The following is a 27,868-nucleotide window of genomic DNA, read 5'->3' as shown; positions in this document are numbered from 1 at the left end:
GCAATTTACATTTATTTTAACATATTTGTGATAAATTATTTTTAAGTATAATACTTTGTTATCAAACCAGTCGATTTTGTAATAATAAATGTCCATATTTTTAAACAATGCTACTTGTTATCATTTTGCTTGTCACCATTTATACAAGTGAACAGAACATTACAGAACTTGATATTGTCTTCCAAACTTTGCAGTAAATGGCTATAATAGTCTAATGAAAGTTTCAATTACCATAATCTCCACTTTTAATTTTTAACAATTATTCATCTTTAATCACAGTTTACATCTCAAATCCATATTGATTTATCATTTCAGGAAGAAATTTTTAGAAACAAATTCTTTTCAAGCCAAAATAATCAATTACGTGCTTTCTTTAGTGTTATGTTTTTTGTTACTTTTCAAAGGATACTGCTCTTCATCTTTATTTAGATTTTTACAGTATTTGGTATAAAAACTTTTAGATTAAGGATGTCAACAGTGGCCAATGAAATTCCATTTTCTCCTTCCCAAAGAAATCTTAATAAACATATTGAGGACAGGACAATGAAAACTATAAATATATTTACAGTTTAACCTTATTGCTATTTAAGAATTAGTGTAGAATCTTGCTCACCCTGTAATGATTATCATCTGAGTGGAATGTAGGCTACATTGTTAAAGTACAGATAAAGGTTTAAAGTTTTAATATGCTTTTTGCATATCTTCAAAGTATGCCAGATTATTTTATAGAATAAAATATTTTCTTATAAATTGTATAGTTTTTCCATTATATATGGAAAACATAAGTGGAATAAAGTGTGTATTATATAAGTTACATTTTATTAAGTTCAATTTTAAGGTTTTCGAATTTTACGTATGTTTGTAGGATAACCTTTTGAAAAGCTCCTAATGCCGTAAACATAGTCATCTGAGAATAGCTGGGCATTCTTACTGTTTTAACCAGTAAAGGAGATTTGACACCTTTTTAAAACCATTCTAACTTTGTTATGTAATGACATGACTGACTGACCTTAACTTTTCCCCATGTCCTTGGTTTATAGAATCTCAAGCTCAGAAAATATATCTCCTGGATCTCTGCAGTTTCTCTGACATACACAAGATGTGATCCACAGCATCTTCCATTTAAATGACCCTTCATTTGGGCAATCAAATTGAATGGTAATTATTTTAGACTTATTAGGAACACAGCATCTCTTATCCAAGCATAGTCCACAAAAAGTCGGTTTATAACTCTGAGTGCTTGAACATCCAGAAAAGACGAATTTTTCAGCTTTGAAGAGTTGGAAAGTAGGTTGGCATGTTTTTCCTTTGGGGATCTAAAAAGATACATATCATTAAGAAGTCATTCTTTAAATTTGATTATAATAGTTTAGAAAAATGATACTAAGTAGAAAATCTTAAACACAGAGATGTAAGTCATTTCCAGGACATTAATAATTGCTATTTAGTAACTTCAAGCACTCTTCTTTTCCACCTTTAAAATCAACTCTCACCAAAGGTCTGTTCTTGCACCATCATTTCATAGGGCCCACTCCCCAATGATTTGTGTATCCTTTACTTTGTTCCACAATAAATGAAACTCTCTTTTTAATATCAAGGGCTATGTCTTATTAAATGTTTATTTACCTATGAATTAGCAAATTTCCTTGTACAGCTCAGACAGTTTTGAGTAGATGGATAAATGAATAAATATATTAATCCCTTTAAAATTGAGTTAACTTCTAATATGATAGGGAATAACTTGGAGATGAGAAGGGTTTTGCAGCATTTCTAAAAATTACTCTGAGACAGTCATCCTGTGTAATTCTAGAAATAGGACCAGCTCTAGTTACACCAAACAATCTTAAGAGTAAGTATTTTATCATCGGCCTTTGGCAAGTTTACTATCTAAGCATTTTGGAAATGGTGTGGTTCCCCTCCAAGTTGATAATATATAACTAAGATCAGAACTTCTCTGATGTCCATGTCTGTTCTCATAATTATGTTAATACCAAAAATTTTTATCCATTGCTTTGACTCTACTAACATAAAATTAGTATAGAAAAAAGAAATTAGAATCTGAAGAGGATCTACTCTTAAAAAACAGTATAGATGGTGGAGTACCACAACAATTCAGACTGATCAAGACCCATACTATTAAGCTGATAGAGTATCTAGAATCAACAGGTTAACATTACCTCTGCGCTTGGTAAATTTTCCCCACAAAGTGCAGTTAGAGTAATATCTGCTTTCCTCTGAGATAGTTTGACTTTAATTGTTACGATGAGGTGATTTTATTTTCATAAGAACCGAATACTATTCATCATTCCAAAACATACAAAGTTTTCAGGAGTCTCTTGAATTATAATGAAGTTTAATTAAACTTTACCTTTACTGTCTTTGATATATTACTGTCACAAGGCTGAATATAACACAGTCTTTTCTCCTTTCTCATTTGACAGTTGCTATTTTCATTGGTTACCCTATTAGATATTCCCATCCCACATGTTCTGGAGCAGGGAGTCCACTTTGTTGCTTGCACAAGACATTTTCTTTTCCAAATAAGTGGAAGGTTCCTATAAGCTAAAATAAAGGGGGAAAAGTACATGTGGATACATATAGATGTACTCATGTAGATAGATTATTTTTAAACTAATAGTTAATAGATCTGAACCTTTATGTAATTCAGAAAAAAAATGTGGTCTAATTCATCATTCTCTTTTTCCTACTCCACAAATTACCTTTCAGTCAAGTGTTAGAGTTCAATTTCTTAAGAGGAATAAAAATATTTTATCTTTAAAAAACCGAATAGACGTACCCATTTGGTTCTTTCTGCTTAGCCCATCTTCTGAGTACTAAACTTAAGCTTATGTTCTGATGCCTTTTCTCTGGTTCTTGCCTCATGGTTGGTATTATTTCCAACAGACATTAAAATAGACATTAGTAGGATTAGGGAATTCAGGATATCGATCAGAATGATGTGGTCTTAATGTTAAATTTCTCAATATATTAAAATCTAAAATACAAAATTTATACTTGAGAATTAGGTAATCAATGAGGCCAGTTATTTTCCTTCAATTGTTTTAATCTAGTCTTTTAGAAAATTATATTACAGTAAACTAATCTAAATAATCATATACTAAATCATGGCAAATGTGTAATCTATTTTATTCATTCAGCTTAATTGTTACATTCCCTATGGTAGCAGGCTCCTATTTCCTCCATTGGTTAGCCATTTTAAATCATTTATAGAAAGACATACGGAATGAATGGATAAGTAGATCTATGGATGAGTGGGTAACTGGGTGGGTGGATGGAGCTCCCTCTACTGCCTGCTGCTTAGGAAAAACAAGGGAGGAGGAGGGACCGAATAATGAGAATACAAAGAAAATACAAAGAGGGTATAATAATTCTTCCATCTCCTTGTAAATCCATTGGGAGCTTCTTGTTCTGCTTAGGAATGAAGCAGGCCCTTGGCTCATTTTAAACAAGCTACATATTGGTTTATCGTCTCAAAATGTTTCCTTAAGTTTAATCCTAAAAAGGATGCTTTTGGAATAAGGTTGTGATGTGAGTTTGCAGTTGAACATTGCAAAATTCTGGCTATGTTACTTCAAAATGTCAGTTTAAAACTCTAAAAAGACCCCCAAAAATGCCTTCTTGATAAGAAATATCAGTCTTTGAAGTATGTGCTATGTTGAGTAAAATTATATTTTGATACTGCTTTCAGCATTATTACAGTAGGATCTTGCAATTGCATATGGAACTGAAGGAGAGAAAGCAGAAACATGAAGATACCTGGAAGGTAGACAACAGTTTAAAGATCTCAATGCAGGAAGCAGATTAAAAGCCTGGCACACATCTGCAATAAATAAAAGTAGGTTAGATTATCGTATTACCAATAACCCAACTTAAAGTTAAGCCAAGAGCTGCAGTTCAGGAATTTGCTTAACATTCATTAAAAAGCAAGAGAATTAGAAGAGATTTTTTAAGTAAAAGTTTAGTGGTCGGTGAGCAGTGAGAAAATCATGGGGGCATTATGTCATTGCATGCTTTATACTGACCAAGCAAAAGCTAGATTCCAACCATAAACTACCTGGAATTAACTATGTAAATCACTATAGACATAAGTGTGTGTTTGCCAGTGTGCTTAATTTTAAAAGCCGGATTCCTGTTTGGGCCCATAAATACAGTTTCACAGTTAAGCAGAGAAGAGACGTTAGATTTAACATATACTTCTTTGAAACATCCAGGCCTAACTCTCAAGTACCAGAGAGTAGTGAGAGATTTTCTTGTTTTTTGTAGCAAAGCACTAACCACTAAGAATGACCATCAGATACATCCAACCAGGTTGCAAGTGACTCCACTGAAACTCCTCTAACTCCACAAACAAGACCAACTTAAACTTGATCCAAAGGGCTTTGCTTGTGGCAAACTTCTGCTCTAAGTTAGTCTCTCTCTCACATGGGTTATAGGAACTTAATATTGAGTCACTCAGATCTAATGCAGAAAATCGACTGTTTTGTACATTCTGAAGAAAGAACAATTTGGCTTATAATTTTGGATGTTTCAGGTATTAATGTCATGCTGTTAACTGAAAAACTGCATATGGTAAATACAAATTCATTATGACCTGTTAATTTTTTTTTTTTCAGAAAAACTGGCATAATTAGAATCCCTACAGATGTTCCTTTCATAAAGTTAGTTTTTAAATATCTAAAACTCATTTTTCTGATTATAGTTGCTTATATTAAATATTCACATAATATAGGTGAACTTAGGAGTTTTTTAGCATATATAAATATTCTGAATTTCCATGGCACCTTTCATTCGCTAAGCTCTAAATTTAAAGAAAAAAAAGGCATTCTTGATTTCTGGATGGAAACACAAATGTGAATAATAATCAGATGTCAGTTTTGTCCCTTTTGAGTCCTTCCTCATTTGTGCTTTATTGAAACTTCTGTCTTCAAAATACCCTGGCACTAAAATAAGATGCTTAGACCATAATAAAAGGTTTATGAATATTCTGACCTTAAATGGCCAGGTGCTCAAGATGAAAAAGAATCTCTTTACTTGTTCCCAACTCTATACGTAACCTACTTAAGAATGCCTCTGTGTGTGTGTGTGTGTGTGTGTGTTTATTAGAGAGAGGTTGATAATTAAAGGATAATTTTATATCAGTAGTTTTCTGTTTCTTAGAAATAATATTTATAAATTCAAAACGTGTCTTCAAATATTTTTAATCAGTAGGCTTCCATTTCTGCTTTTATCATATAGAAAAGTTGCCTTTGAAAACTTTTGAAACTGGATTGTTCACACGTCTTCCCATAATATAACAATACAAATAAAAGTTATTCCAGGATACATATGAACAATATTTGGTCGATTTTCCTGAGAAGAGGTTGAATGGGAATAAGAAGAGGTAGTAAGATTTTAAAAGAGTTTTCTTGACCTAGTAGAGCTTTTTAAAACCAAAATATTTTACTGGAAAAATCTAAAACATTATAGTTTCCTTTTCAGATACTTAGAATAGACCTGCTGAGGCAAAGACCTAGTAAAATGGCACACTCAAACTAAATTTCACACTGACCACCAATGAGAAAGTACTTACTGAGAGCCTGTGGTACATAAATGCAACATGAAGTAAAACCACAAAAAAGTCACACGTGAAAAATAGTTCTGCTTAAAAGCACCTGGCATTGTTTTGTAGGTTGTTGAGAGTTGCTGTTCTAACGGTCCCAGGCCACAGTTGGCTTGATCAGACGTCTTTCCACCTTTAGCTCCAGAGCAGTGACTGTCAGCCAGCTTCGGTATGAACAGAGGTGTGCATCCAATGGCCCCACTCACACAGAGGCAACTAAACAGGGGATGGGGCTGAAACACTTGGCCATTATGATAATGTACCCTGTTGAACTCACATCCCACAGCTACAAGGTCTGAAAGGAGAAAAGAGCAAAATCGCCAAAAAAGCCATAACTGATAGTCTAGACCTCCAGTTATAAACCATAGAAGAAATTGCCATCTCCTTTACAAAGTTCTCAATTTCTTAGCCCCCACCTGAAATCTCCTTCACAGAACATCTGTAAAAGGTGAAAATGAGACATTTTCATTGTATTGTAGGCTGTCATCCCCAAATCATCACTTCCAGTATTAAAACCCAAGGACAGGCCCAGTTCCAGAGTAAAATTAATAAAAAAGCACTATGTGTACATTAGTGAAATAGATAATGATTGTAAATCTGAGAGGGGTTGGTGGCCGGTGAGATTTCCCTAGATGTCCAACAATAGGCTAGGATATTTTCTTAGGAATTTATGATATGTAAATGGCTGAAAAAATTATAATGTTTAACTGCAGTGCTGCATGGTAACTGATTTTTTGTTGAGAATTGGAGGAAATTTTCACTTCCGAGGGGCATTCTTGACATGGATCAGCAGTTCTCAAAATGTGGCCCGTGGACTCCTTGGCAGTGCCTGAGACCCTTTCAGAGACTCTGCAAGGTCAAGACTAAGATGTGACACTTTTTTTCACTGTGTTGATATTTGCACTGATGGTGCAAAAGCAAGGTTGGCTAAAACTGCCGTTGGCACCTTAACATGAATCATACTGTACAAGTTAATCACTATATTTTTCCTTGCTGTGCACTTGTACACAAATGTACTTTTTAAAGCAAAACAAAACAAAAAAATCTGGTTTTACTTAAGAATATCCTTGATGACAGTAAAAATTACTAAGTTTATTAAGTTTGAGCCATCAAATACATAGTTTTTTTTTAATATTCTTTGTGACCAATAGGAAGTGTACATAGAACATCACTGTAGGTATTATATTAAAGTACAGTAGTTATCTTGAGGAAAAGCACTTATGCTATTGTTTGAATTGTGGGCCGAACTAACAACTTTTTTAATGAGAATTTCACCTGTAGAAATGACTGACAGAAATGACTGACAGACTTGGGTATTTGGTGGACATTTTCTTGAATGTCAACTAAGTGAACCTGTCACCTCAAGGAAAACAACCGGCAATATTTGTTGCCCATGATAGAATTCAAGCTTTCAAGAAAAAATTAGAATTTTAAGAAACTTGTATCCACCTCTGAGATCTATATAGCTACCCAATATGTAGACTTTTCTGATGAGATTGGTATTAATGTAATTTTTAAAAAATATTGTCTAAGTGTATCAACATTTGGAACATCTACATAACCCATTTTTGCAAACTGATATTTTCCAAATAACCAAAGCATTGTATTACAAAATTAGGCATGAGTAAAGACCCATTACAAGTGGGTCTTGAATAGACCAATGTATTTTAATATCACAGAGCTTGACACTGATATGGTTCATTAATATGGTTTTAGATTCCATGGTACAAATAATTTTTAAGAAACTATTACTTCTCAAGTTTTAATATAATATCAAAAAAGAATATCCACAATTATCTGAAAAGTCTGTTATATTATTCCTTTCTTTCCCAACGATATATCTATGTGAGGCTGGATTCCCTTGATATATTTTAACCAAAATAACATATAGCAGCAGATTGAAAGCAGAAACAGATATGAGAATATTGCTATCTTCTGGTAAGCTAGACATTAGATTTGCAAAATCGTAAAACCATTCCACTTTTCTCACTAAATTTTCCTTTGTTTTGGAAAATAATTTTTCATAGATATATTTATTAATTTGCAATGGGTTCTTTATTTTTTAATGAATTAGCAAATATTTTCAAATTTCTAGTCCATTAAATATGTATAGTCACATAAACAAAAGCTCTTTAGGTCCTCATTTATTTCTAAGACCCATGTCTTCAGACCAAAAAATTTAAAAACCATATATCTATGTCATTGATTAGCAAATTTTATGTAAAGGGCCAAATAGTTAACATTTTAGCCTTTACAGACCATTCAGTCCCTGTCACCACTACTGGATTCTGCAATCGTAAAAACAGCAGTAAATTCTATGTAACTGTGTGGATGTGGCTGTGTTCCAATAAAACGTTATTTATAAAATCAGGCTGCAGGCCATGATTTGACCCCTGAGCCATAGTTTGTGACTTATTATAGATCATCCCCACCCCCATCCTCATGGCTATGCTCTGTTAAAATACTCCTCACAGTATATGAAATTATTTGTGCAAAGGTCTGTCTGACACAACAAACTTTCACTCTGAGGACAGGGCTTCTATTTCTTCCCACCCAATTATGTCCCCAGCCACTGGTCACTAAGTGTTTGTTAGGTTAATGAAATAACTTGCCTAGCACTGTTTGAGAAAAAGGGGTGTCCTGAATGCTGGAGTTTCATAGGTCCTGTTTCCCCTGAGTTTCCATGAATAGTTACTAATATCTTTGAGAGTCTACTGTATGTCAGATATTATAGTACGTGTTATTATTCTCATTTGATCCCCCTAGCAACTCTATAAGATAGGAAGTACATATGATATAAATTAGGCACAGAGAGGTTAAAAAACATGATTAAAGTCACTCAGCACATAGAACCCAGAATTTGAATCCAGAGCCTACATTCTTAACCAATATAATAAAACAGTGCTGACAGGAGCATCAGGCTATCAAACTTGAATGGCTCTATCCATGTGACCCGACTGTAAAGATGTGCTCTCATTCCATGCTCACGACCAAACTTCTGGGAGTAATTTGCTTTCCCACATTGGCTTTTCTACAGAGTGACTAAACTGCCCAGCTAACATAGATATTTCTCTTCCTTTATAAATTTTGTTTTTTAATACTAAGTAGGTCAGTATCCTGAATTATTATCAGGATGTTTTAGGTTTAAATGGTCTCCATCAGACTCTATAGCTAAGATCCATAAAGCTGAGGGTCTGGTTGTGATCTGGGGTGCTCTTACCTTTGTTTTTATAAATCTGCTTCAGTAAAAAGGATGTTTTCTTGATGGTTAGTTGGGAAGGCTGAGGCTAAGGCCATATGTCTGAATACTAGATATACATCTTTACATTAAAGCAAGATTATTTTTTAGTTACAGAAAAGGCTGAATTCAGATTGTTTTTGACAGTATTAACAAAAGCTCTCATTTTATGGCACTTTAAGAAGTCAGACTATTTACTAGTTACAGATAATTTTTCCTATTCTTATTAAAAGCAGCTACCTGAGAACTGCAAGATCACTTCAATGCAATAAAAATAACAGGTTTCTGAACTTCTATAAACATCTGCTAATTTCACATGGTTTGTAATATGACAAAGCCAGTGCCATTTCAGTCTAATATGAAAACTGAACTCACCTCATATTTAGCCAAAATAAGCTGATTATTCCAAGTTAACAGTTGCAGAAAAAAAATCATGTCTAGACTTGACCTTTTCCAGCAGGTCCAGAAAAAGACACTTACATGCACATACTCCCGTCTCGTACCTAGGCCTGTCTGCTGAGTAGTCACAATATAGCCCTTTGTGTGGGTCGCAGAGGTCGGCTTCATTGCAGATGTCCCCTGGTTGCTTGGCACAGATTTTACAGCATCCACAGCCATCCCTCACCAAGCTCACTCCAGGAGGGCAGCTGGGCTTCTGAGGGCATTTACAGGGCCAGTGACAAAACTGCTTACGATGATGCACTTCTGATACTTCTCCAGGCCTTCCTTCAGGTGTGTCTAATGACCCAGTGCCCTGTGCCCTGCAGCAGAACTTCATTTGATAATAAAGGTGATGTTAGAAATGATTTCTCAAAGTAATTTCAGAGGTTTTATAGAAATAGAAGATTTCCCCCAAATTGGTAGAACACAGTGTGGTGAGTTCTAATAATAATATCTATCAGTATTGGAGACGGTCATTCTCTCCTTAAACTTTTCTTCACTCAGCTCCTAACACGTCACTCTTTCTCACTCCTTTTCACTGATGACTCCTTCTCAGTCTCCTTTGCTGGTTTCTTCTCATACTCTTCACTTCTAAACATTGGTGCCCCTGTGGTTAAGACCTCTAAAGTATCTTCCTTCACTGTATCGTATATCTCCCATCCAGACCTCTCTTCTGATCTCAGACTCAAACTGCCTACTTAACAGATCTCCACTTAGATATTTGATAGGCGTAGCAAATTTAACATGACCAAAAACAAACCTCCAATTTTACTCTTCAATCTACACTTCCATACACGTCCTCATTTGAACAAATGCCAATTTTATTTTTCCAAAATACCTTGGAGTCAAGTCATTCTTGGCTCTTCTCTCACATTTTACATCCAATTCTATCAGCAAATCCTCTTGGTTGTAGCTTCAAAATATATCTATTCTAATTATTTCTTAACCCCACTGCTACCATAGCTATCCAAGCCACCATTATTTTTTCACTTGAATGTCTTAAAGCTTCTCCTCAATTCCCTTTTTGTTCTCTGTATTCTCCACCCAGCAGCATGGTTTTAAGGGAAAAAAAAAAAGTGGGATTATAACAAACCAAAAAGCTTCTACATAGCAAAGAAAATAACAAAATGAAAGAGCAGCTAACATAATGGGAGAAAATATTTGCAAATTATATAATAAGAGGTTAGTATCCAGAATATATCTGGAATTCATACAAGTCAATTGCAAAAGATATAATAAACCAATTAAAAAATGGGCAAAAGACTCTGAAAGATGTTTCTACAAAGAGGACATACCAAAGACCAATAGGGATGGGAAAAGGTGATCAACATCACTAATCATCAGGGAAATGCAAATCAAAACCACAAGATATCGTCTCATACCTGTTAGGATGACTTTTACTAAAAAAATAATAAGTGTCAGAGAAAAGAGAACCCTGGTACATTGTTGATGGGAATGTAAATTGTTACAGTTATGGAAAACAATATGGACGTTCCTCAATAAACTAAAAATAGAACTATCACATGATCCAGTGATTCTACTTCTTGGTATTTATCCGAAGGAATTGAAGTCAGAATCTCAAAGAGATACCTGTAGTCCCATGTTTGTTCCAGCATTATTCACAACAGCCAAGATATGTAAACAACGTAAGTGTCCATCCATGGATGAACAGATAAAAAATAATGTGGTATATACATACAAGGCAGTATTATTCAGCCTTAAAAGAGAAGGAAATCTTACCATTTGCATCATCATCTATAGACTAGGAGGATATTATCTAAGTGAAATAAGGCACACATAGAAAGACAAATACTGTACAATCTCAATTATATGTGGAATCTAAAGTAGTCAAACTCAAGCAGGGAGTAGAATGGCGATTGTCAGCCCCTGGGTATACAGAGGAAATGGGGAGGTGATGGTCAAAGGGTACAAAGTTTCAGTTATGCAAGATAAATAAGTTCTGGAGATCTGCTACACAGCATAGTGCCTGTAGCTAACAATATAGTACTATAAACTCAACATTTTGTAAGAGAGCAGGAGCCACTACTTGCTCATAGGAGTGGCTTCCCACTTCAATGGAAAATCCAAACTATCCTCCAAGTCCCTGCAGCATCTGGTCCCCATGTCTCTATCTTCCTTTGCTCACCACCACTCACCCCAAGACTTGCTTCACTCTAGCCACACTGGCCTCCTTGTTCTTTGTATGGCCTCCTTGTTCTTTGTATGTTCTTTCCCAGATATCTTCATGGCTCACTCTTTCACTTTGTTTAGGTCTGTGTTCAAATTTATCAGTGAGGCCCTTCTTGACCACCCTTTATGAAATAGCAACCTGGTTCTTTCCTCATAGACCTTCTTATTGCCTACTTTATTACCAATATATTTTACTTGTTTATTTTCTGAGTCATTCATCAAGAATGTGACCTTCATCAAGACTGCCTACTGGATGTCTTTGTCTAAAGTCTGTCTTATTTTCTATAATAAATATTTACTGAATGAAAGAAAATGGTACTGTCTATATGCCAAGAACCTTATGTTTTCATCGTTTAATCTTCACAACAACAGTATGGAGTAGTTATTATCCCATGCGATAAGTATAACAATGGTCCCCTCAAAGATGTCCTAATCCAAGAAGAGAGGATTAAAAAAGAGTCAAATGCCTTGGAGTAGGGGCCAGGGAAGGACCTAGAGACTCCGCGAACATGCGCCTAGCTTAGAAGCCACCTAACCTGGCAAGAAGTCCCTGGTAACCACCGCTGTGCAAAACTGAGAAGTAGGCACTCATTTCCAGCCTCACTATTTCTACTCCCTTTTCCACTTCTGTGTTTCCTGTTTCCCTGTTCTTGGCTCTCATTACACCAGGCCCTCCCAGTTCTACCTCTGTCCCTCAATGTACTTTCTCAATCTCCTTTTCAGGCTCCTGCTACTCTGGATTTGACTTAGATTTAAGCTTATTGGAATTTCGTGTCCTTAACGTATTGCTTTTCTCACTCTGCACATTGTCTCTTGGTAATGTTATCCACCCCTTGCCTTCAATTTCCATCCTATGCAAGCTTCAAAACTAAATTTCCATTTAAGACTTCTCCACTGAGCTCTAGACCCATACAGTTGACTGCCTACTGGATGTCTTCACTCGAATATCCTATAGGAAAAGCTCACGTCCAAAACTCACTGTCCCCTCCCCCACTCCCAGACAACTCCTCCCAATTTTAGAGTTAGGAGGCTAGGATTTATCCATGTCATCCTCCTCTCCCTCACCTCCCATAGCCATTCAATGACTAATCCTGAGTATTGTCCTCATATCCCTAGAACTAGTTACTCTACCCCCATTTTCACTGCTACTAAGTACTATTGCAATAGGTTTTGAACTGGTCTTCCTCCCTCAAGAATGACTTCTCAGGTAAATCTACCACATCACTGCTGGAGGGAGCTCTTTAAAAAACATATCTGCCTTTACTACTCTCCTTAAAGCCCATTGGTTATTACCTACTGTCTATGGTATACAGTCCAAACTTCTGTACATGGTATCTAAAGCACTGTCTGTGCTGGTTCATGCCTTCTTCTCTTGCCTTAACTCTCAAGCACTCTTCTCTGATGCCTTGCAGTTTACTAGACTCACCAGATCGATTTTCTTCTCCATGTTTTTCTTTATGTTGCTCCCTCTTTACTGAAATGCCCAATCCCAAAACTGTCCACCTGAGGACACCTGTTTATCTTTCCTGTCTTAAAGCATTTCTATATAATCTCTGAGATCACAAGGTAACATTATTGAAAATCAATGATAAAGAGAAAATTTTGAAGGCAGCCTGAGAAAAGGAAAGTGTTATATACAGGAGAATAACAATAAGAATGAGATCTGATTTCTCATCAAAGAAAGAGACCAAGAGGTCCTTCTTTAGGATAAATAAACTGTGGTACAGCCAGACAATGGAACATTATTCAGTGCTAAAAGGAAATGAGCTATCAAGCCATAAAAAAAAAAAAAATGCAGATTACTAAGTGAAAGAAGCCAATCTGAAAGTTCTACAGATTGTAGGATTCCAAGTATATGACATTCTGGAAAGGTAACATCACAAGTGAACCCTAATATAAACTATGAACTCTGGGTAATAATGTAGGTTCATCAACTGTGACAAATGTACCGCTCTGGTGGGGGATGTTGATGATGGAGGAAGTTATGCATGTGTGGGGGAAGGGGATATATGGGAACTCTCTGCACCTTCCTTTCAAATTTGCTGTGACTTAACACTTTTAAAGAAAGAAGAAGAAGAAGAGGAAGAAAAGGAAAACCAGATGCCCAGAGACAATGCTGAAGGGTGGGGGGAACACTATCTCCAGTGAAACTATCTTTCAAAAACGAAGGTAAAATTATAGACATTTCCAGATAAATAAAACTGAAAGTGTCGCTAGCATACCTGTCTCACAAGAAATACTAAAAACAAAACAAAAACAAAACAAAAAAAAACAATAGAAACTTCAGTCTGAAATTACAATAGACATAAAGGGCAAATATGTGACTAAATATAAAGAATTGGATATTTTTCTTTTCTTAAGGCATTTTGAGTGTTTTCAAAATCAGTCTCAAAACAACGAATCATCAAAATACTGCAATAGAAAATGAAGGTTTTCGCGACAAAGCCTGAGCTTTACTATATATAGCTCTCTGATCCTAGATAATTTTTCTATCATCTGCTTGCTCTTTGAGCCTTAGTCTTCCTCTGTAAAATGGGCTTAATAACCTTACAAGGTTGTTTTGAGAATTAAGATAATGACTAATGTGCCTAGTACAGTGCTCAGCACATAGCAGATATTCAATAAATGGTAGGTATGATCAGAACCTTCAAAAATTTATAATGGCAAAGTTAAGTAAATAATACTTTCTTTTGCTCTACCTATAATACCTTTTTCTGTTTGTTTGTTTGTTTGTTTGTTTGTTTGTTGGAGGCACATCTATGTTGAGATATTTGCTGTTTAGAAATATGTTGTAGCTCTGAATCCACAGGAATGGCAGCCCTTTTCTCACAGTGAAAATGGTGGTATAAGAGAAGGGGAAATGTACCCCTTCACGTAACAGTGGGAATAAACTGTACCACTGAGATTCTTGTTATCATGCTTTTAAAATCTTAAATTTCTGTCTGTATAACAATTTTCTATCCTGTGTTTCCTAAGATATATCTATTACTAACCACCCCATTAAACAGTTAACTTGACACCTTTGTGTTTTCTACATCACAGGAAGATTTCAAAAACTCTGTCTTCTATGCAAGCGATTACCTCCACCATGTAAATAAATCCACAAATAAGTCACCCTGTTTTAATCTTATTTAAAAATACTAAGGCAATGAATTACTCATATTAAACTAAATTTCCTTTTGGTCCATTGCTGAAATATTTCAAAGTCTCCGTGCACTGATTTTCATGAAAACCGAGAAATACATGGGCTGAGAAAAGACAAAGTCATAGGATGTTTTCAAAATGTAAATATTTGTTCCAAAGTGCTTCTTTTAAAGAAGAACAGGCTTAACCGAAGAAAGTTACCACAATCATTTTTTCCAATGGCTCTTTGCACATTTTGCACACGACTACGGAAAGTTGAGCCCCAGCCTGGAGTCCACATGAACAGGCACCGTTTACTCCGCGCCCGGCAGGGCTGCCGCTTCCCAAGTACATGCTGCGTGTCATACCTCAATTTACATCTATATAATTAAAGTTTGGGAGCTGTTCAAACATATCGAAAGTCGGATTCCGTGCCATTACCTGAACGGCAGAAACGTTTTCCAGTTCTTTCCTGAAGCTAATAAACTGAAACAGAACTTTATTTGGAGAGGAAAATGGCTCCCTATTTCTCATGAAGGAGTTTCACAAGGAATTCAGTCTCCTCTTCCCCCATCGTCTTCTTCCCTATTTTTGTCCTGCAGAAATATGAGCTGCTGTAGTCTCCTGAAGGTAAGGGGTGAGGAGAGAGAACTTACCCGTGGCAGAGCAGCGAGGAGAAGAGCGGCAAGGAGTGCGTGCATGTTCCCAGGGCCGGCAGCATACCCAGAGATGGGAGGCCAGTGTGCTCAGCGCGCGCCACACAAAGCTCCCCTCTGTCTCCTCAGCAGAGGAACTCACACCTCCACCTCCCACGCCACTGACTTGGTGCTCACCGTCTCAGACTCCGCTTTCGCTTTCAAGCATCTATTTTAATTCCCTGCTTCCTTTCATGGACTCCTCATATTTACCTTTGCGGTGTGGAGTGTGGGGTGAGGGTGTGTACGCTTTCCTCCCGGGACTGAGAAGGGTTGATCAAGCCGGACTTCTCTTTGAGGAGCTGTTCCGACGTGTTCCTAAAGATCAGAGCCTGCCCTTGGCAAAACGGTGAGGTTAGATGCCTGCACCTTCCTCACCCTCAGCCTCTGGTTCTGTGTTTGCCCTGCCCCAGGCCCTGCCTGTGCTGCTTTATTTTCTCACTTGGCCCTCAAGCACAAAGTGCTGGCCTGGTCTCTGCCCACTGCACCCCAGCCACAGCCTGCTCCAAGTTGTCCCTTCACATAAGCAACAGGTTTCCAAAGGCCTCCCCTGACTTCCCAGCTTCTGATTCTCTCTGACACCCCACATGCTCTGTACTTACCTCTGTTACAGCCCATTTTTCACACCAAGTGGATTATGATTGGGAAAAATTAGATGGAACAGGAAACACGGGGCATGGGAGGGGGGATGTGGAGAAGGGGACAGACACGTCTACAGTACCCGGCCTGACAGAAGCCTTTTCCGGTGGCCACAGTCCCATGACAGGTAAGAGTAAAGTTAACCCCAGTCTTTTGAGGGTTAAGATAAAAGAATTATGCTACTGGCAATCATTTGTTTAACAAATTAAGATTTTTTAAAAGACTCATTACAGATTTGTTCCCCTTCTCCTTCTAATTCTCACCTCCCTGGCATGTGTGGCCATCCACCTCCTCCTGTGCCCCACCGTGTGTGACCTTTGCTTATTCTACTTTCTCAGCCTTGGTCTTTGTTCATGTATCTTGACATGCACCTGTGATGGGACTTTGTCTTCTTGTGGATCCAGTGTCTGGTCCACCTTCCCACCCCACCCTTAGGGCCTATTTCTATTCCCTTTGACCTGTTCCCTATCCTACTTTTTTCTGTTACCTTACCTCTCCTGGACTCACTGCACAACTTTGTTTCCGTTCAAGGCCATCACAGCTGTATAATGACACAGCGAGTGAAGCTCACTCGGGCCTGTGCTGAGAGTCTGGGGGAAACTGGGCTCTCTGCCAACAACAGGGCATCTGGGGGCCTGGAGAGCCAGGGAATCCACAAAATGTGCAAATGAACTCTGCAGCTTACTAAGTAGTCAATTAAACAATAATTATGCACACCAAATGACAAGGAATACCCAGTGTCATTATGGTGTCAACTTCTTGTCCTGCCTCCCTAAGAAATAGACAAAACCCAAGAATAGCCTAGTGGAGGAAAATGTGTTTGTTTTGGTCCATTCTAGCCAAGTGGTTTAACACCATTCATCTTTAGGTTCCCAGCCTGGGTGATTCAGGCACCGTACTGGCCATGAGGATGGATCGTTTCTCGTTTCCTGGTTAGTCCAACAAAAGCAAAAGAGTCTCAGACCAAGACTAATGTACTTGTTAACTACATCCCTCTTGCCTCAGCTCTCCCTGTCCTGAATGTGATACTGCATACATCTGTGCAGTGTTTGAACTTAGGGGATTCATGCTCCTCCCATTTGCTCTCTGTGAGATGCTGGCGACACAGCCATTTTTTCAGAAATGCTTCCCTCCTTCTGCAATCTCTCTGCCATGTGGCAGGGGAAGGTGTCATACTCACCATCCTTGCCTTGTGGTAGGAAAGGAACATCTTAGTTGGGAACTAACCTGAAAGCCTCTCCTAGTATACAGAATTGGTGGGCTCCGGGTGACTCACTGTCCTGTGTGTTTAGACATCTCCAGCCACGGGTGTGCTCCTGCTCGACCATTACAAGCCTACTATGGATGGATGAAGTGAACATGATATTTTTAGAGGTTGGGACTGCCATCTTCGACTTTAGACAGGAAGAGCTATCAGGGTGCATCCTGTCCTAAGCACTTTCCTCTGTTACCTCATTTAACAGAACGCTAATCTGTCTAGGAACTCATTTCCCAAGTGTTCAGCTTGTGATGTACATTCAAATAGACATGGCACTGAGCATAACTAACATTTGTGTCATGTTTTATGGTTTACAAGGGAGTTTCACATATGTTATCTTTTTTTAATTTCACAGCTCAGTGAGGTAGGCAAGAGCAGTATCACCATCCTCATTTCATAGGTTGAAAAATTAAAGTTAAGTGATTGTGCTCGGTCAATAAAACACACTTAATCCCTGCCCTCTAGAGCTATATAATCTGCTGGGAAAGAAAACACTAAACAAAGACACCAAGTATCCATAATTAAAAATTGAATAAAGGCTAATAATAAAAACAAGGAACTGTGAGAATAACAGGTAAGAGCCAATTTAGATTAGGGGGCAGAGAGGACATCTGTGAGGAAGTGACACCTAAGTGTTGAGAAATGATGCCAGCTGATGAGCTAGGGAAGACTGGTGGTCCAGCGCTCTTTCCCCTGACAAAGTGCACACCTCTGATGGCGACAAGCTCCATCTGCAGAGAGTACGCTCCACTGCCTTTCTCATAAGATTCCTGAAATCATTCTATCGGCAACATCATCACAGCTAGAATGTTCCCTTCTTCTGGGTGGATTGGGCATTTGGGGCAGACAGAGATCAGAACCCACACCTTCTGTCAATGTACTTAGCACAGGATGAGTTTTCCTTTCCTCATCCCTTCCTTTCTTTTCCTCGCTAATTGATTGTAGAGATGGAAAAGAAACAGACATGGTTGGTGTAGTAATGCACTGAGATGTGCTATGGGGAGGGTCGGTACTTGCATCAGTGAGACTAGAGTTATAGTAATAACAGCAGTTAACAATTAATAACTGCTACGGTGCCTCATCATATGGTGCTGAGTGCTGTACATGTATTGACTCATTGAAATCTCATAGCAACACTCCCAGATATGTACTGTTATTACCATCTTTGTCTTACTAATGAGGGAACTGAGGCAAGACCACATAGATAGCAAGAAGGAGAACCAAGATTTCAAGCATTTAATCCCCATTCTGTGCTGCCTCTCTATAAATACCATAGGATGATTTAGTGAGATACTAATTTGCATTGCATTTTTAACATTTCTCTTCCTTCTGCTCCCTTCTCCAGTTTTAAGAAGTTAATGAGGCCTTTTACATTTTCATCCTCCAAGCAGAAAAAGGAAGCTGCTTGAATGCTTTATCTTGTCTTTCAGGGAAGATTGATCTCACTGAAGAGGTGACACTGGGAGAGGAGTGAGGGGAGTGAATTCGAGGCAGCCAAGAAGAGGAGGAAGCGAGTGAAGCCTTGGGCTGGGTGAAGACCGAGCACTTGGGTCGTTCCCATGGCAGCGGCGAAGCCCAGAGGGACTCAGTGTGCCATGGTGCTCCCGGGAGACTGACCTAGTGTCAAGGTTCCACAGAGGCAAGTTCCCGAGGAACTCGGTACGTGCAAAGCCTTTCGTGCCTGCGCAGAGGCAGATCATCGGGGTGTGGGCAGAGAGCTCGGAGAGTGAACACCAGAGGCCTGGGCCTTTTTCTAGGCACCAGCAAGGCCTCCTGGATTGTTGTTCGATCTCAGTTGATGGTGGTGGCTGTATTGGGAGGAATGCACCAATGATAGCTTAGAATAAACTTATCTCTAGATGGAGATGGGGAAGGGTGATTCAGAGCCAGGTTTCATTTTAATTGTAACTTTAATTAAAAATTAATTAAAATTTTTATTTTAATTAGAAGAAATGGATATTTCCTATGCTCCTGAATTTGTGGTCATATTCATACTTGCTACAGAATACCATAAGTCTCACCAAATTGCCATTCTCCTTTAGTGTATACTCTCCCTTGAAAATTCATAGGCCTAAGAACCAAAACCAGTGCTGGGGACCTCTGTCTCATCAACTCTGCCTCTCTGTCTGCTTCTAGCAGGGCCTACAACAGATCTCTGATAATTCAGGGATTCTTCCAGCCTGGTGGCTACTGCAGGCTCAACAGTGCTGAAGGATATTCACAGGGCAGGTGTTCAATAAAAACTTGTTGGTTTATTCAAAGGACTCCTTTAAAATTACCCTATAACTACATTTCCATCCTCCAAGCAGAAAAAGGAAGCTGCTTGAATGCTTTATCTTGTCTTTTAGGGAAGACAAGCTAAGCATGTCTATAATTTTGCATGCATTTATCCATTGCATCCTTTTGTGCCTGTTTTCTATTATTAATTATTGCACTTCTCACCTTTTTCATATATATATATATATACATATATATCTACATATATACACATATATATACATATATACACATATATATACATATATATACATATATATACATATATACACATATATATACATATATATACATATATACATATATATCTTCTGTTAAATGAGTCTCGAATATATATATATGTATGTGTATATATACACACACACACACACACACATATATATATATATCTTTTTTTACAAAACTCTAGCCTCAAGATCTCACCATGATTTTCATGATACAGGCTTGAGAGAGTAGTAGATGTATCCTCTCTTCTTCCTCCACTAACCTACATAAATCTAGTTTACTGACACTTATGCATTCTCTGAGGTGCTGCACTGTGCAAGCTAAGACGACATCAATGCCTCCACTTCAGAAAGAGGGCTGGAAGACTTGCCAGGTTCTGCTTGGTCTCCCATTCAGCTTTTAGTGAACCAGGTCCAAGTACGAGCAGCTCCTGACAACTGCAAACGCCCCACTCTGCCATCTACATGGGCCTCACGGCAGAGCCTCCTTGAAAAGAAACAGGTGCCCTCATTCCCAGGGCATCAAAAATTCAGGCTGTGGCCCAAGGTAAACAAGGCCAAATACCTCGGAGGGATCTGATTCACTTTGTCACTTGGCCTTGTTAGTCTGGTTTGCAAGGAGAGCCCTGTGTGGGAAAGAAGGCCGAGTTAATCAGATGCAGGCATTGAGAACAGCTACATGAGAAGTAAGAAGGGAGAGAAGAGGAGGATGAGGTATTTTCCCTATTTCCAAATGTGGGTGGAGCTCATTTTTCAGGGAAGGAAAAGCAAGCATAATGCGGTATGTCATTCTTGAATCATAAACCACTGAGATGGACTGCAAGCATAATGTGGTATGTCATTCTTGAATCATAAACCACTGAGATGGACTGGAAGGCCCCTTGGCAGGGTGACAAGTATGCTGGACTTGGAGCCAGAAGAAACCAGTTCACATCCAAGCTCTACCACTTAGGAGCTCGCTGATCTTGGACGGTCTCCTCTGGGTCTCCCCACCTCCAGGCTTCTTAACCCTCCAGTCCATCTTTGACACTGCTGCCAGATTTACCTTCCTTAAACACAAATCTGACCATGTCAGTCTCCTACTCGAAACCCTTCTTTCACTCCCCCTTGCATACAGAATAAAATCTAGCTCCTGGGCAGCATGGTGGAAGGCCCTCCATGATGCAGCGGCCTCCCTGTGACCCCTCCCCTCCTTGCCCCTCTGCTCCAGCAGCACAGAACTGCTGTGCTGTGAGCTCTTCCAGCCTCTTGCCTTAGCTTATGCTGTTCTGCCAGGAGAACCCTGCCCACTGGTCACTGATCCTGTAAACCATCCACATGAGTGACTTTCCCCTGGGAAGCCTTCCTAACCAGCACCCCAGCAAAGTTCCTCTAGCCCTTTGTGCACCACCACTGGGCCTTGCAAAACATGTACTGTGATCATGTGTTTCCATGGAAGACTGCCAAATTTACCTAATAAAATTAATGATAATAATAATGATAGGATGCCCAGTTAAATTTTTTAGTGTATATGAGACATACTTGTACTAAACAATTATGCTTTGTTAACCCGAAACTCAAATTTAGCTGGGCATATGTTTATCTGGATTTTCCCTGCTAAACTGAATGTCGTGAAAGTGGAGACTGATGACGCTTTACTGTCCACGAAATGACTGGCAGGTGCTAGATAATTTTTATTTACTTTACGTGATTGGCACTTGGAGTTTCTAGCCTTAAAATTTTTCTTTGCCTTTCAACGTTAGATCTACTCTGGGAGACTAGGTGTTGCCCATGTACAATCTAGATTGCAATTTCTGATTTTCCAGCGTTAACCCGCAATTAACACTGACGGACTCTAGATGGAGCAATGGGCTCACGCACCAGCTTGCCGGTTCCCGGGGTGCGAGCCCTCAGAGAAGCAAGAAGACGCAGTTCTGCGGCAGGACCCTGCGTTATTGATTGTGTCGCTGCCGCAGAGGTAGGAGGAGCCCGCCGCCATCTCGCCAAGTCTCCTGCAGCATCCCGAAGGTCCCTTCAAGATGCTTACCCTCTCTCTGAAGTCCCTCGATGTATGAAAAGAGCTAGCTCTCTGTTGCACGCATCATTTCATTCATAGGAAGGTCGGACCTTTCAACAGTCAGAATCAATTTTATTTCGCATTGTCGTTGTGAACAGCGGCATCAGAAAATCGCTGCTGTAGTTCTGAAGGCCACCTGCTTTTTCAGTCAACATCTATTTAGAAATATTACCGAGTGTAATTAAAAGGCAATAAAATCGTGTGTGGGGGTGGGGGGTGAGGATGTTCATTACCCAATTATAAAACAATCTTATATAAATAGATGAAAATACTTTGGATGTAAAATAATTTCATTTTATTGATTTAACCACGGCTACATTTCCAGTCAGCATTGAAACCAGAAATCTGCACATTCTAACTGAAAATAGATGCCCTGAAACTGAACCGTGGGTGGGGCCTCCATGTGATCCATGGGTGGCATTCCTTCTTCATGGTCAGTAGAGGGCGGTAATCAGACAAAAAGAGAAATCACACAAAAGATACAGATACACAGCAAACATTTTATTGTGACAGGGAACTTAAAACGTGTATTCGCTCACCAATCCTTTTATTCGGCCAATATCTTTTCTTTGAATTAGAGTGCTGTTTTGTCCCCTTTCTTTGCAAACCTCGCATGTAATAACACACCCTCTATGTCGTCTCATTGAGTTTCCTTAGTGAAATGAGACTTCAAAGACAGTGCAAAACATCTAGATTTGAGAATCCTTCTAGATACTGATTGATAACCATAAAATGTAATTTAACACTTTTTTAAGCGACGTTCTCTCATTGAGTGTTTCTCAAGCATGAAGCTTTATTTTCATTGGTGACACATTCCACTTTCTTTGTGTACTCGTGTATCACTGGTTTTAATAATATGTGGTCAAATTGTGTAATTCCCAGAATATAATCAAATGAAATAGATAGTTAGGAAAGAAGCAAACAACACACTGTGGTCCTGGAACTTAACAGTAGCCTCCTGTCATTCCAGCCACCAGCCCTCAGTTGGCTTACAGACATCAATGTCTAGGCTCAGGTGGCTATAACAGAAATACCATAAACTGGGTGGCTTATAAGCAACAAAAAATTATTTCTCACAGTTCTGTAGAACGAAAGTGTGAAATCAGGGTCATGGTCAGGTTCTGATGAGGGCCCACTTCCTGGTTCAAAGATAGTCTTCTGACTGTACCCTTACATGATGAAAGGGGGTGAGAGCACTCTCTGGGGTCTGTAATACCATCACATTGGGGGCTAGGATTTCAACATATGAATTTTGAAGGAATATAAACATTCAGTCAATTACAATCAATATGTTTCACAAAGTAAATGAGGAGTTAGTTAATCTGGCCAATCAGTTACCTGGAGGTCTAATTAAGAGAGTTTCTATTTGGATTCAGAAAAGTAATAATCATTTTTAAAAAGCTCAAATAAATATATATACTAATCTACCACTTAGCCAAATCCACAGGCATTGGAATGGAATCACTTGCAGGATCACATGCCATTCTAACTTTGACCTGGCTGAATAAAATGGAGCTCCCTCTCACGCCCAGTGGAGCTGTCAATTGATGAGGCTCATCCACAGAGTACTCCCCAAAGTGAGTCACAGATCAAAACTTCAGAGTGTGGAAAGCAACTCTTCAGTCTTGGCTGCTGGCATGCCCTTCGTACCCTGTCCCAGTCATACAGACACTGCCCTCGCCAGCCCCTCAGATTTTATTTCCAAACTTAGTACATCCAACTGCAGCAAGCAATAATTTTCATTTTGAAACTTGGGTATATGAGAAATATATACTTTTGGAATTCCTTAAATCTAGTTAAATGTGACTCCATCTCCCCCTTCCACTGAGTTCATGGGCAATTGAATCATAATCATTATTGGGTACTTGCTCCATCCTGGTTTGTGTCAGGATTCTGGGTTCCTACAGCCCACAGGTCACATTGTCCCAGGCCCCATGGTTCCTTCAGGTCTGGAGACTGGTATTTCTGTACCACTCTTGGGGGCATGAGAATCATTGGAGAGCTGGAAGATTCTGCACCTGGAGTTCATCTCTCTGGCAGGGTCACCTCTAGTAATGCCCTGCTGTCTACTCAGCACACAGCCAAGGAATGGTGAGCAGCATGTACTCTAACAAGACCTGACCAGTCATGTAGGGAACCTCTCCCTCACCACCTACCTGCCTCTTAAGGGGCACTTATTGCCCCCTCCCACTCCAGGAGAGAATTTACTATGAACAGTGACACAAGTAAACCCTTTCAGACAGGTTCACCACCCCCTCAGAACCAAGGGGTGGCAGAAATGGTTTGGGATTGGCAATGCATGGAAATAAATGTTGTTCTAACGGAGACGAGGTCATACTAAAGATTCAAAGCAGCTTTGGTCAAAAATATTCTGTCTTTTCTGGACAGTTATAAAAAGAAGAGATGGAAACATCCCCAGGGTCTCTCTGCTGTTGGGCTCCTGAAGCATTTCCACATCTAAACATTTCATTTTGTTAATCAGCATTTCCACTTTGTACATTCTGTTCTCTAATTAAACGAGAACAACGAATGACCCTCCAGCCCAAGAAATTTCTATTCTATAATATACTTTTTCTACTATAGAAAAGAAATAACTCTGGTTTATGTGATGTAAATTTTGGCTTTGAGAAAACGAATATGGAATCAAGTCAGAAAGTAATCAACGGGAAGCACAGCAGTGGGGAAAGAAAACTGGAACTCACAGCTCTTGGGGAGCTCATTACTTCAGAAGGCAGTCCACGCCATTGCTGGAAACCTCTGCAGCAACACTGTCCAGTAGAATGTTCTGCAATGATGGAAAAATTCCAAGCTATTAGGCGCTTCAAGTATGGTTAGTGCAGCAAAGAAATGGATTCAAATTTTAATTTTAATTAATTTAATTTCAATTTAGATAGTCGTATGTGACTAGTGGCTGCCATGTTGGACAGCATAACTATGTAGTCATTTTCTCTTTTAGTCTATGATTTATACCTCACCCTCTTCCACAAAGGCTCTATGACAGCTTACCAAAAAAGTCACGCTAGGCACGAAATAGGAAAGTTAAAAAGAATTTAAGAATTAAAAAAATAAAAAGAAGAAAGCTGTTCTGTAAAAAAGACCAGAGAAGATGTTCCCAGACACATGGAATGAGTTAGTCATTGCCTCTGAAAATCAAATTTATTTCTAAATTGCTGGAGAGTAAGGCAAAAATGAAAAGTCATACAGGAGGCAAGGTTGAAATTCGTAGTTAACAATTGTTTGACTGCCAGCAGCCCTATTTTCTGGAAACAGTTGCCCTGCTCCTAAAGCCCCAGCTCTCACTCATCTTATCTACTTGGTTATGACAGAGCCACCCGGAGTGACCCAATCTCTGGCACTTAACCCAACCTGGCCAGTCACAGTTGTTTCCTTGAGAGACTGGGCTTGGGACACAGGAAAGTGTCATCTCTCCCTGGGCTGATGGAAAGCAGGTGTGAAACAGGGTCTGTGGAACTGAAGGACAGAGGACGATGATCTGCTCAGATGCAGGAGAACAGTGTGGTGAGAGTCATGGGTACAGGCTCCCGGTCTACACCTGCTCTTACTTACTAGCTATATGACATGGACCACATGCCCTAGGTTCTCCAGGCCTCCTCCTCTGTAGAATGGGAGTGATCTCAGATTTCATAGACTTGCTGTAAAAAAATAAATGCAAGGACATAGTAAGTATGCCACAGATATTACTATTAATTATAACAATATTAGAGGCAGAATCCCAACAGCATTCAGGTAACTGGATTTGTGTCATTGCCAAAGCTGTAACAATTATCAGCCCTTGGGCTCCACAAGACATACTCCTCCCCATTTTCTTAAAATAACATTTCCACTTCACTGAAGCTAATTTGGGTTGGGTTTCTGGTTTCCAGCAGAGTTCTAATTCATATATCATTTTGTTGGGAAGTCTAACTTATCCTCTCTCCTGTGCAGAAGGCCAGGAGTACATAATCTTCTGCAGACTCTGACCACAGGCAAAGGGCATGGACACAACCTTAAAGTTACTGTCTTTAGTGGACATTTGCCATATTTTTGGCTGCCCAGCACCCACTCTCTCTTCTTATTTGGGAATAAACCTTCTAGAATATGTCTCTTGGGGAGGGAAAGGGCCTACCTTCTACTATAGGATCTGGAGGTTGCAAAATGATTCTTTTCTCTGCCCCTTGGCAGATATTGTGTTAATATGTGACCTGGGCTGAGCTAATCGAATGCTCCTGATTGGAGCTTTGGAAGGAGACCACTGACATGACTTGTGGTTGTCATGGTGATGGTGGTATTGATGTCCAAAGACTGGCTCTGGAAGGGGCAGCACCAGTTCCAGAGACATGACCCTCACAGGTTCCCCTTGCCCAGCCTCCCATTTTCCAAGCCTAGTTCCACAACCTTCCTGTTGATTCTGTGAGCTATCCAATATATCGTCAATGAATCTGCATAAGCTAGCCAAGAGGGGGTTTTGGTTTGTAACCAAGAACCTTATTTTCCTCTTTCATCTCTTTGAGTAATTAAGTGACCAAAAATACACACAACTGGTTCCCTGGGCTCTTGTTGCATCACCATCAACTAATACTATTGCTCCAGTCCCTAAGGTGGGTTTCTGTCAATTCTTGCACAATCCTGTGGTGCTTGCACTGCCGCTTGGCCACATTTGGCCTGAGTATTATACCATGATACAGCCTGCAAAGGAAGAGTTCAAAAGGAGCATGCAGGTACCAGACAATGCTGCATTGCTTTCAAAGTTACCAGTATCAGATTTAGGGCTGACGAGTATTCTGGGGAGAAGAAAGGAAGTTGTTTTCAGAATGACTAAATTTATACACAAGTCAAATTTTCATCTTTTATGTAAAATGGATGTGTCAGACATCTTATAACAATCTTATCATTTAGATTAATAAATTAGTATTCTATACTGATGAAGTAGCATATTATAGTTTTACCTTCCAATATAAAGTTCTTCCTGGAAACTTTTAGTTTAACAGTTTATCCACTATGGGTTCCTCTCTGAATTACAGACAAGAGCATGTATACCCAGTGCCTAGTACTATTCCCAGAGAAGAGTAATAGTAAGTGTTTGTCAAACAAATGAATAAGAGAGTTAATTAATGAGTCAACGCACAAGCAGTCTACCAGAGCAGAATAAGGAGCCAGCTACTCGTGTTCACCCTGGAATGACAGATCTTCCGTGAGCTTGGTAATAGAGAAGGAAAGAGCAGGGCTCATGATCCAGAATGTGTACTTATTACAAAAATACGAAACTGTTCTGATCAGTTTTTCATTGTGAGGAAAATTCACAAGTAAGTCCTTCTGTTAAGGTAACAAGCACACACAGCTGGAGATTTAGACTCAAGCTGTACGATAGTCATTGGTGGGGCAAGTTGTGATCATGTATGATGGTGGAATTAGATAGGCTAAAACAACCCTCTACAATTAAGAGTTAACCTCTGGCATTTGAGGGGCTCTTTTTAACTCCTCTCTCTTCATTCATCCAGTTTAGCTCTCTAGGAATACCTGGAATAGCGGACTATTTTGTGCCTGGCTCATACTCATTTGGATTCCTTGGCTAATCTCTTAGGACCTACCTTTCTGATTTCTCCCTATTTTTTATTTAATCCAAAACAAAGAAGGAAAAGAAACATTTCTGACTTCATTTGTCATCTATACAAATAAAAATACATTTCTGTTTTTTTCTGCTTTGACCACATCAAGAGAACACAGCTAGGTAGAGTTTCACCAGTTCGAGATTGCCTAACTTAAAATATTCACAAACTGGTCTTTGAAAAATTCTATTTGGGAACCCTAAAGGCTTCTTCAAGAAATAGGCAGTCATCCTCCAGGGTAGCAGAACTAAGGTGTGGGATGCCAGGGTGGCTGCTGACCCGAGGGCTGTGCCTTTGACATTAAGATGAATTAAGATGCAGCTACTCCAGATCACAGGTTTTAGGTTGAGTGGAGCTGCTTTTCACAGGGCAACTGTATCTAGCTCAAAGCTTCTCAAACAAATAAAAATTGCACAGGATCATGACTCAGGATCTGGGTGAGGCCTGAAATTCTGCATTTCTAACCAGCTCTGGGGAAGTATCCATGCTGGTGGTCCTCAG

The 27,868-nt window shown here is 39.1% G+C and overlaps 1 protein-coding gene across 3 annotated transcripts; it reads right to left on the bottom strand.

Moving 5' to 3' along the window:
- Positions 1-192: 192 nt before the first annotated feature.
- On the bottom strand, positions 193-15,397 carry CCN6 (cellular communication network factor 6). Of its 3 annotated transcripts, XM_039870570.1 has the most exons (6): positions 15,269-15,397; positions 9,339-9,630; positions 5,673-5,915; positions 3,778-3,841; positions 2,369-2,562; positions 193-1,316 (listed from the first exon to the last, which is right to left on the bottom strand). In XM_039870570.1, the coding sequence occupies exons 1-5, from the start codon at positions 15,311-15,313 to the stop codon at positions 2,556-2,558; spliced, it is 651 nt and encodes a 216-aa protein (XP_039726504.1). In that variant the 5' UTR covers positions 15,314-15,397; the 3' UTR covers positions 193-1,316; positions 2,369-2,555. The 3 variants fall into 3 exon arrangements, with proteins under 3 accessions (XP_039726504.1, XP_039726487.1, XP_039726494.1); XM_039870553.1 differs by lacking the exon at positions 3,778-3,841 and having other exon boundaries at positions 976-1,316; XM_039870560.1 differs by lacking the exons at positions 193-1,316; positions 2,369-2,562 and having other exon boundaries at positions 3,198-3,841.
- Between the last annotated feature and the right edge of the window lie 12,471 nt (positions 15,398-27,868).

Source organism: Pteropus medius, unplaced genomic scaffold (assembly GCF_902729225.1).
Source record: "Pteropus medius unplaced genomic scaffold, Ma_sr-lr_union100, whole genome shotgun sequence".
Classification (NCBI taxonomy): domain Eukaryota; kingdom Metazoa; phylum Chordata; class Mammalia; order Chiroptera; family Pteropodidae; genus Pteropus; species Pteropus medius.
Note: the sequence above shows the minus strand (reverse complement) of the source record. Positions and strands in the feature narration are given on the sequence as shown.

Coding starts and splice junctions, on each gene's coding strand:
- CCN6 (XM_039870553.1), bottom strand. CDS start 15,313: ATGCACGCACTCCTTGCCGCTCTTCTCCTCGCTGCTCTGCCACGG. Junction 9,631..15,268: donor TCCTCGCTGCTCTGCCACGG/GTAAGTTCTCTC, acceptor TATCAAATGAAG/TTCTGCTGCAGGGCACAGGG. Junction 2,563..5,672: donor AACCTACAAAACAATGCCAG/GTGCTTTTAAGC, acceptor CCTTTATTTTAG/CTTATAGGAACCTTCCACTT.